At 37.1% G+C, this 11125-nt stretch overlaps 1 protein-coding gene across 1 annotated transcript; it reads right to left on the reverse strand.

Moving 5' to 3' along the window:
- Window positions 1-506: 506 nt before the first annotated feature.
- Window positions 507-9937, reverse strand: LOC128234289 (uncharacterized). The gene is made up of 5 exons (XM_052948447.1): window positions 9854-9937; window positions 6413-8094; window positions 5953-6120; window positions 5500-5633; window positions 507-3102 (listed from the first exon to the last, which is right to left on the reverse strand). Exons 2-5 carry the CDS (start codon window positions 8058-8060, stop codon window positions 2011-2013), a joined length of 3042 nt encoding a protein of 1013 aa, XP_052804407.1. The 5' UTR covers window positions 8061-8094; window positions 9854-9937; the 3' UTR covers window positions 507-2010.
- Window positions 9938-11125: the final 1188 nt, after the last annotated feature.

Consider the following 11125-nt stretch of genomic DNA (forward strand, 5'->3'; position numbering starts at 1 on the left):
ACAATAATGTGACCGTTTGTCAGTAATGGATTTTGACCTTGACTTTTTGTAAGATGCCTTCACCAGCGGGACGTTGAAGGAAGTCAATTTAATTATACCACATGTTGATAAATTCGCCATTCCTTCAATACAGTTTCAATGAGCATCTGGCCCCAATTTCTCGAAACTTCTCAAGCTTTACAGGCTTAAGTCGCTTATTTCAATTAGCCAAAATACATACTGAAAATGTTTTTTTGGTAAATGAAAAATGGTTTATTCTGATAATCATACAGATTATTCCTACATAATTTCTAAAAATTCTTGAAGAAGTAAATATAACACATTTTATAGAATAACAAAAATAGTGAGATTAGCTTAATCCTGTTATAAAGGACTTAAGAAGTTTTGAGAAATTGGGGCCAGAATGTTACATGGGTGGTTCTTTATTTAACCTCTTACCAAGAATTACATCGGGTACTACTGATTGTGGACTCGACTTGAGACACTTGCAAGCAAGCAAGACAATGTCTCTTCTTAGTTTTAATGCAACTTTATGCATAACTACATATTATAACATGCACATGTCTACCATATAATATGTCATACCGTACACACATATTATGTACATGTATATATAAACTAGCAGGAAAAAACTTGCAGGATGGGAAACTTTTCACAATATGATGGGGATGTTTGGTGATAAAGCGTTATTTTCCTCAATATTCAAGCTAGAAATGCAGCTCTCATACAGATCTCATAAGTTCATAACATGTGACATTTTTCAGAATCTTTAAATCTGTTAAAGTATTTATTTTGAGGAGAACATAGACGACTAATACTATATATTTCATTCACTGTTTCTTTATCCCCCTGATCAGAAGAATAACAGCTCAACGATATTAATAAATGTAAAACGTTTATAAAAAATGTTAATAACTTAATTAATATGTCATTTAACAACCATGAAATTCACACAGGTTTCTCAAGATACTTTAATGATATAGCCCATGTAATTTAAACAACCATTATTACAGCCTTCACAAATAAGGACTAAGAAGTAGTACTAATACATGCTATGTTTGTGTTGGGTTGTATAATTAATGTGTACAAATGAGGCAGTGGATTTTTGATTAATAACAAACAATATCTTCAAGCAATACTGTTATATATTGCAACTTACAAGCAAACGTGTACCTTCAAAAATGTACAAAGTGAATTCAAATGATTTCAGTTACAAAATTAATCATCTTTACATGGGTAAGTAAAATGAGAACATAAGAACAATCACAAAGTAATACAAGTCATTAAAAGCTATCAATAAATGCATCAGGAAGACTCATTGAAACGTGACTAGAAGTGCTATATACAGAAAGTAGAAAATTGCATAAGTAGTTAAGATCAATGTGAACACCAGTTATAAAAATATGCTATAAATATGAAGTATCATTTATATATGATAAAGTGAAGCATAACAAATATGCTTACATTAAGTGTTACATTTGGTACACCAGCATGAAGAAAACTGGAAATCCACAAATGTGGCACCGGTCAAGAACAACAATCATTTTTTTCCATTAAGATCACCACATCCATAAACATTGACATACTGACAGTGACACTATATAATGGTGTCTACTGACCATGACCTCACCAAGTTTGGAGAGTCTACTACAAATCATCAATAAGTGATTGACCGGAAATGAAAGTGTGACTAAAAATGTGGATGAAAATGCTGGACAACTAACTGTTCCATCTGTACAGGTTATTACGTTATAAATTTTAACATAGTTCTGAACAATCCATCCATTTTGGGATCATATGAAACAGGTTATCATGTTAACCTCTTAAATGGTTTTGAAGTTTAAATCTGGTTGGCAATTTTGCATGATGTCAAGGCTGCAAGACCTAATTTTGACCTAATTATTTACTTAAAAGACAAATGAGCTAAATATTCAAAGTCATTGACTGTACTTGTACACAATTTATATCACACAAGATATGTGCACAATATTACAACAAAAATGCCAAGAGTTATTGCCCCTGAAAAATTCTCTCAATGAAATCAGCAGTGTAGGCCTCGGCAAGTGGGTCGACACTCTGACCTTGAGGTGCATATATAATTGGAACTTGCTGCATCTTTGACCCCTGACCCAGGTCTGTCTGGGAGGTGGGGACAGACCAAGGGGTCTGAAAGGTTTGGTGCTGGGACAGAAGCTTCATTTTCTGCTTTGGATGCCCTGCCTGGATGTAGGATTTCTGTTTAAGCCCTTCATCACTAACATGGCTATGAGATCCGCTTGGTTGCATGGGGTGGTACACAGGTATTTGAATATCGGCAGATACCAGCTGAATGTGGCCATCAGTGGATATAAGTGGACGGTTTTGGTGGTCAAGATTTAAGAAGTGTACACCGCTGGAGTTACTGGCTGCGTTATGTTTATAATCCATGAGAATCATTTCACTTGTGGACACTGGATTTTCTGCCATAATTGCCTTTTCATTTAATGTAATCAAATCACTTGCACATGTTGATTTCTGTTCCATGGCCAACATATCAAGCGCGTTTGACATGCTGCTATCCACATGTACCTGTAACACACCACTTTCTAAAGCATCAATACTTGAACCCGTACTTTTATTCCCACTATAAGAGATATTACAAACCCTAGGAACCTTACACTTCTCCTTAGGCTTGTGCACCACATGGGCGATGATGGAGGGACTTACACGAGGTAGGGGGGGCTTACTTGCAGCTGGAGTTGTGTCCCCTTGGGCTGCTATTCTTTCTTCCTCCAGCTCTAAGCCAGCCATTATCTCCTCAACATCATCTGGGATCCGGTACAGTTCCACCCTTTTACCATCTCTCTTAAAAGCTTCAGTCACAACACGCATGACAGTCTTAATGGCCTCTCGATTCATGTTATGTCGTTTTTCCATATGTACGTAGAATGGTGTGCATTGATTGAATGCGTGCTCACACACGTGACACTGGTAGTGTTTGTTTCCGGTGTGGGTGCGTTCATGTTTACGTAATCCACACTTGTCGCGGAACTTACGATCACAAAATTGGCACTTCATGGTTGCTTCAAAATGCGTGGCTTGATGGGCAAACAGTCCAGATTTCTGCGAATTAAAGATGTGAGATGTATACATGCATTCACATTATTCAAGAAATATTCAATATTTATTAATTACTAATTAGTAAGCATGAGAACTTCAAACGATGCAAAGTAATTGCAAAACTGACTATTTAATAAAAAAAACAAAAAAACAACTAGATTAAGCATATTGAAAAAGTTAAAATGACAATTGTTCACAATATTGGTTTTAAAACTTGTGTCAATGCCAGCCCCTATGTTAACAGATCCTGTTGTTAACAATGCAAGTGACCCCCATGTTTACAGATCCAGTCATTGAAAATGCCAGTGGCCCCCATGTTAACAGATCCTGCTGTTAACAATGCAAGTGACAGACATGTTTACAGATCCAGTCATTGACAATGCCAATGACAGCCATGTTTACAGATCCTGCTGTTAACAATGCAAGTGACAGACATGTTTACAGATCCAGTCATTGAAAATGCCAGTGGCCCCATGTTAACAGATCCTGTTGTTGACAATGCCAGTGACAGCCATGTTTACAGATCCTGCTGTTAACAATGCAAGTGACAGATATGTTTACAGATCCAGTCATTGAAAATGCCAGTGGCCCCCATGTTTACAGATCCTGTTGTTAACAAAGTGGCAGCCATGTTTACAGGTCCTGCTGTTAACAATGCCAGTGACAGCCATTTTTACAGATCCAGTTGTTAACAATGCAAGTGGCAGCCATGTTTACAGGTCCTGTTGTTAACAATGCAAGTGGCCCCCATGTTTACAGATCCTGTTGTTAACAATGAAAGTGGCAGCCATGTTTACAGGTCCTGCTGTTAACAATGCCAGTGACAGCCATGTTTACAGATCCAGTTGTTAACAATGCAAGTGGCAGCCATGTTTACAGATCCAGTTGTTAACAATGCCAGTGGCCCCCATGTTTACAGATCCTGTTGTTAACAATGCAAGTGGCAGCCATGTTTACAGGTCCTGCTGTTAACAATGCCAGTGACAGCCATGTTTACAGGTCCTCTGTTAACAATGCAAGTGACAGACATGTTTACAGATCCAGTCATTGAAAATGCTAGTGGCCCCCATGTTAACAGATCCTGTTGTTGACAATACCAGTGACAGCCATGTTTACCAATCCTGTTGTTAACAATGCCAGCCACAGCCATGTTTACAGATCCTGTTGTTATCAATGCAAGTGACAGCCATGTAAACATATTCTGTTGTTAACAATGCAAGTGGCAACCATGTTTACAGATCCTGTTGTTATCAATGCAAGTGACAGCCATGTAAACATATTCTGTTGTTAACAATGCAAGTGACAGCCATGTTTACAGATCCTGCTGTTAACAATGCAAGTGACAGCCATGTTTACAGATCCTGTTGTTAGCAATGCCAGCGACAGCCACGTTTACAGATCCTATTGTTAGCAATGCAAGTGACAGCCATGTTTACAGATTCTGTTGTTAACAATGCCAGTGACAGCCATGTTTATAGACCCTGTTGTTGACAATGACAGTGATAGCTATGTTTATTGTTAACAATGCCAGTGACAGCCATGTTTATAGATCCTGTTGTTAACAATGCCAGTGACAGCCATGTTTATAGATCCTGTTGTTAACAATGCCAGTGACAGCCATGTTTATAGATTCTGTTGTTAGCAATGCCAGTGACAGCCATGTTTACAGATCCTGTTGTTAGCAATGCAAGTGACAGCCATGTTTATAGATCCTGTTGTTAACAATGCCAGTGACAGCCATGTTTACAGATCCTGCTGTTGTGTTAATTAGTTTGTGTTATGAAATACTGGTCAAAAACACAAATTGTACATTAGTATTTCTCCCAGGATATTTTGCACTGTCAAAGTAAGTGACACCAGGTTTGGTTTAGGGAGGTATGTCTGCCAGGTTCTCATTTCAATTAGAAAAGAAATTACTTAAGTCTTAATTGGTGATACATGTTTCAGAGTCCATTAGTCTGAGACTCCTTAAGACACATACATTTTGTATGGATTATTGTGTGCCCGGATTGAGAATGTTGTGGCAGAATGCCAGTTCAATGTTTGAAGAGATGTTGGCACTGACACCCACAAAGGGCCCGAGGAATACTGTGTACATGAATAGTTGAATAAAGAACCTGTGGTCCCAATACCGGCACTGAGTCTGGTGATACATTTAAAATCAAAGTAAAGGATTGAAACTTTGTGATGCCCATTGAGGTGTATAAGCCCCTGTTTGCCAGGAAACTCTTGTCTTATATTTGATTTGTACAATGTTATACTCGAAGAAAGCCCTACCTCTGAGTGAATACCTGCCCGCATGATGGCCTGACATTGCCCTATAGTATAAGGCCTTTGTTTTTCAGGATTTTCCAGATATTTTAGATTTGTACAATGTTATATTTTAAAGAAAAACCGTACCTTGAAGAATCTACGTTCACAATGCTGGCACTGAAACTTGGTGACACCCATGTGAATATTCTCCTGGTGTTGTATGAGACCCTTGTTCGTCAGGAAACACTTGTCACACACATTGCACTTGTGGGGTCGGTAACCTGGAACAATTCAAATCCATCAAAAAGCACTGTTATACCTTTTCTTACTAAACTTTATCGTGGTTCTCAGTTTAAATTATTGTCAAACAATTACTAGTAGTGAAAGCTGAATACCGCAACATAACTTTTTGTGTTCTTGATTGCAATGCCAAATTATTTTTGGAATAGTTTTATTCAGTATAATCAAACAAGTAAAAGTCAATAAGCATTTTTGAATAATTACATGCACTTTTAGTTGGAGTTATCCATTTTTATGTCTGCAATACATCTGTTTTAGTAATACAGTATTTATCTTGTATATAATATCTGTAACATCTACCTTTGTGGCTGTTAATGTGGCCATCATAATCCTTTTTCCGTACAAACTGCGCTGGACAGAACTCGCACTTGAAGGGCTTTACCTCACGATGTGTTATCTTATGCCGTGAAAGGTTGCTCAGCTTTGCATATGCAGCACCACACACCTCACAGATAAATGATTTCTCTCCTGAAACAAAATATTTCAGAGTTTTATTCAGCTCCATGCACATGCCTTCATAATTTTTATAATAAATTTATTAAATGCAAAAAAAAAAAAAAAGTTACTGAATTTAAAGAAAAACATTACTGTATTAATACTGGTCTTTTGTTTGTTTGTTTGTCTGCTTTATTTTCCAGTAAACCAATCTTACTGGTTTGATTAACATTTGAAAAAAAAATGGGGGGAAAGACTTTTGCAGGTGTGGGAAGCAGCCACTCAAAGGCAGTTAAATTGAAACAGCAAAGATCAAATTGCCTACCTGTATGCATGATCATGTGCTCCCGGTACTTCCTCTGTAGCATGACAGTATTGCATATCTCACACGACATGAATATGTCCTCAGATTTCTCTTTTTTGTCTCTTTCATTTTTGGCACCTTTTTTTCGTCCTCTGCGAGTTTTCTGGTCAGTCAGGGCACTCAAACTGTTTTCTTTTTTTGCTTTTTTTACTTTTACTGCTAGCTCTTCTTCAACAAATCCTGTATCCTCCAGATCTTCTTCATTTATAGTGTCATCTACAACTTCTTCGGTTTTAATTGCAGAGTCCAATGTTTGAGTAGCATTAACAACCGTAACATCACTATCATATTCAATATTTCCAGCAGAGTCAGACTTTGAAAGTGGTTTGATTGATAGCACCGATTCTTTATCATCTTTCCTTTCCACAGCATCACCGATAATTTGTGTCTTTGATTGAGATGCTAAGGTGGAGATATCAGGCTTATTCTTTGGTTTTCGTCCCCTTTTCTTCTGCACTTGGGGCACTGATGACTTGTCCTCTTTTAACTCTTTTACTGAATCCTTTTCAAGAATATCTTCTTTGCCTTTTTTGTCTTTTAAATTCTTTAAATCGATTTTTATGGCTTCAATTTTTCTCTTTCTTCCTCTCTTTTTACCAGGCACCCTTATAAGGGCTTTAACTTCCTTGTCTGAAATCACTTCAGTATTTTCTGAAACTGTTGAGATAATATCTGTTTGCATAGCGCTACAACTAGCATCATGTAGCGGAAAAGCAGTGTAAGTCACTTGGTCATAGTGATATGAGCCGTTTGATTGGTGACTTCGTAAATGTTCATGAAGTAAACAAATGGTTTTGAATCGTTGTGAGCAAGCACCACATTTAAACTTGCGGAACTGTTTCTTATGGCAGAGACAGACTTCATCGACTGGCATTGAGTCTTGTGTAGTTGTGTGTTCAAAGTTCAGATAATTTGCGCCAGATTGAGAGGAAGCTGAAACAACAAGTTCTTCTTGTTTCTTGGCTAAATTGTCATTTTCAACTGCAATTTTAGTGTCCACATTTGAAATAGATTTCATTTCTTCACCTAATTTTGTTACTGAGGTGCATGTAGGTGTATTTTCTATTTCTTCATATTCACACGCTTGAAGTTGAATCGTTGTTTGTTTTTGTGGAACATCAGCTGCTATTGCTTTTAAAGTGTCTCCCACAGGTAGAGGTACAGGTGAGCTGGGCTCATTTTTAGGTATACAAATAACTTTATTTACAACACTTGAAGTCACATTTGTACTCTCTCCAAGAGTTTCAGGTCTATGCTCAAATTCTTCACATTTGGTGTCATAGGTGGACAAGCTTGAAACATCCTGAACTTCAGCAATATCTTTTGTTGAATTTTCAGATTCAAAAGAAACCGGATTATCCATAATGTTAGAAATACTTTGTTCCTCTGCATCTGGATATGAACTACCATCTAGACAATTCAGTCTTATGCTATCATCATCTGGTTTCATGGTTTCGGCAACAAAGGGAAGCGGTACATTGGCTTGAAGTGGTTTGGATCTATCTCCTCCATTTGCAGGTTTTTCTATCTGATGTTGTTCACCCAACGCCTCTAGAGACTTCTCATCAGGACCTTCTGAACTCTCACCAGCACTGCACCCCACTTCCATCTTAGCACTTGGAGAGAATGCGCAGGGCCTACATCTGGAATGAAAATATTTAAAGTGTTACGACCAATCATAGTTGAAATAACATTTCATATATATGCATGCTCAAAATCTGTTAAACGCTGATGATCTCTCAGGCATAGCACAGCAAATGCCCAGATGTAGTTCAGCATTTCCAGTTTCAAGACAATGCCCGATTTCTGTAAAAAAAAAACATCTTGACAAATAAGAAACTGCATCATGTACAATTAAACCATCATCTATTTGTTTATGAAATAAATTTACTGTATTGAAATCAAATTAAACATTTACCTGAAATAGAAAGAAAGGTCAATTAATTTAGGGCACTTTTTATGATATTTTACATTTCAAATGTTCAAACTCGTCTATGACACCATTCTTAAAATTGGTTACACATATCATGAAAAAATCAAATTTACCAAATAATGGTCTGCTTAGACATGATGCAATACATGAAAACACACTCCAAATACCTAACTATATATGAAGATGCCATGTTTTCATATTGGTGCCATTGTAAACAGATACTTTGTTCGCATGCACATTTTTGTGGGGAATATATGACCAGACAACAAATTTGAAACATGCAATTGATAAAAATATAACTATTAATTAGACATAGAGTTTCAATGTACTTTTGTAAAAGTACTCTGGTTGTTTCTCTCTCTCTAAGAATTGCTTTTTTCGCTAAGTGAAAGTTTACAAAAGTACTAATGCACCAGTCAATTGTAACCACGCCCCCCCCCAGATCCGGGGAATAGCGGGGACTTTGACTTTCGGTCTAGCCAAGCCCGGGTAAAATCTCCCCCCTGCGGGGACTAACTCCTGGTAAAATCCCTGCCAATTTCCCCCAGGGACCCTAGGTAAGGCCCATTCACCGCTGCTTTTAGCGCATATACAAAACATACGCATTCACCCGGTAAAAACACAGCCCATTTCCCCGACTATCCCCGGTACCTGGGGACAACAGTTACAACTGACTGGTGCATAAAAATGATACTTCAGGCCTATTCTATGAACAGGTTTTTAATTAATTTTTAATTTAATTAATCAGAAAGTGACATGTTTAACAGTGCAATCATCATTGAGCTCTGCTTCTTCTGAAACATTATTTGTGCATAAAGAAGGTATGTTCTAAAATAAATCATGAGGGGTGAATGTAAAAAGGTTCGTTCTTCTTCTTTATTTATTGTCACATAAAACCTTTTCGCCTTCACCCCCTCGTAGTGCTATCATCAAATTACACACGTTATAAACCCTTAACCTTAGTACAGCATGATAAAAAACCCACTTTGGCAATAAAGCAGCAACACAATGGATTGATACATGTACAAAAAGAACATTGTTTCTGTCTGTGACTCTGTTAATCTCTTCATGTCATTCACGATTGAACCAATGAGTTTTCCTTTTATTAATACTTTGAGACATGTCAAGCTCTCATTGTTATTTTCACTGATAAAAGCTTGGGCGGAAATCTTGGAATGTAAATAAGTCTTCATTTGTCAGTTCATTTTGGGATAAGATTCTTTTTTTTTCATGAGTTGATTTGTATGGATGTCCCAGTAATTTGCTATTTACTTGAAAATACTGTAGTTGTGGGATGTTGGGGTACGAATTAACTAAAACGCGAACGCGTTTGGGTACGAATATTGCAGATTAAAATTAGGCACATATTTGGTGTGTTCTTTGCTAACCTTGACGTGGATCGTAATAAAAAACGATATAAAGATAGTCAAATCACAATATTACACTGAAAACTAGTCAATAAATCTCACCAGAATTTGCATAATGTGGCCGCCGGACCTGCTTCGATTAGTCTGGTGCCCGACAAAGGTAAACGTTATCTCCGGCAATCATCGGTGATGTTCGTAAGCTGGCTGAGGCTGCACACGACTATTAAATAGTAAAAAAAAGGTACGCTGAGTGATTTTGCCAAAGCATGAAAATATTTAGAAATGCTAGATAGTTTTTCCCATTTAAAACCACAGACACCAGAATGTATGATAACAATAGTCATATCTGACGGTTATCCATTAACTTCGAAGAAGATGATGATGGGAAGTTGTCGAAAAACAGCATATTCTATCGTTTTAAACCGCCTGTGTGTGATAAGATGGATTTCTGCTACTGTTTGGACTAACCATACATATTGCTGCGATTGTTAGAAGTATTTTTGAATATTATTTGCATTGAACACGGTATGTATACATGCATATGATTTGCATTTATATCGAGTTAATGCAAGTTTCACGTGATGTTTATATACAATTGGTTGGTAAAGTGACCGCGACAACGGACTTTTTTCTATTCTGATAGGTCAGAAGAAAAGCACAAATAATGTTTCAGCATTTTATCAATAGTCCGCCAACAACCGACCTCAACAATCATTCGCCCATAATGTCCCATCACTCTTTTTAATAATGACACTGGGCGGCAAAACAATCGACCAGAAAATCTACATATGATGTGAAAAGCTTACCCCACCCGCAAATGCTGGAAACTATGCAACATTCAACGATAGTTAATTCCATCCCTACGGTGAAAGACAAAAACTCATTTACAACAGAAATGAATTATCTCTTTGCTGGTGCAGTTCTGAAAATCCGACACTAACAACATGAATTAAATCCATTTAATATGTGACGATTCCATGCAAACACTCGTGATCTTGAACCATGACATGTGTACTGTACTCTGTGACATGCGGAATAATTGTTACATCATCAGATAATGTTTGGTGACCGATTCATGTTTATGCACTTTTAAAAGGTTTCTATGTTTTGAATTGATATTGACGTATTAAAATGCAATGACTTTGACTATAAGCGTATTGCAAACTGTTCAACAGTTTTGAGAACTATTTCGGGGGCGATCTAAACATGGATACCGAGTGTGATGACTTCAACAGGGAGAAAACAGTTGTCCCGCTTATTCTTAAAGAGCCTTAATAATTTGAAGGTTATTTATAGTGTTTAAATAAACAAAATAACAGGATAAATAGAATATTTGGTTAGTGCCGTGGATGGAGAAAGTTTATCTCTGATTTT

Source organism: Mya arenaria, chromosome 5, assembly GCF_026914265.1.
Source record: "Mya arenaria isolate MELC-2E11 chromosome 5, ASM2691426v1".
In the NCBI taxonomy this organism is placed as follows: Eukaryota; Metazoa; Mollusca; class Bivalvia; order Myida; family Myidae; genus Mya; species Mya arenaria.

Coding starts and splice junctions, on each gene's coding strand:
- LOC128234289 (XM_052948447.1), bottom strand. CDS start 8,060: ATGGAAGTGGGGTGCAGTGCTGGTGAGAGTTCAGAAGGTCCTGATGAG. Junction 5,634..5,952: donor CCACATTAACAGCCACAAAG/GTAGATGTTACA, acceptor GAATTGTTCCAG/GTTACCGACCCCACAAGTGC. Junction 3,103..5,499: donor GTGAACGTAGATTCTTCAAG/GTACGGTTTTTC, acceptor TTTAATTCGCAG/AAATCTGGACTGTTTGCCCA.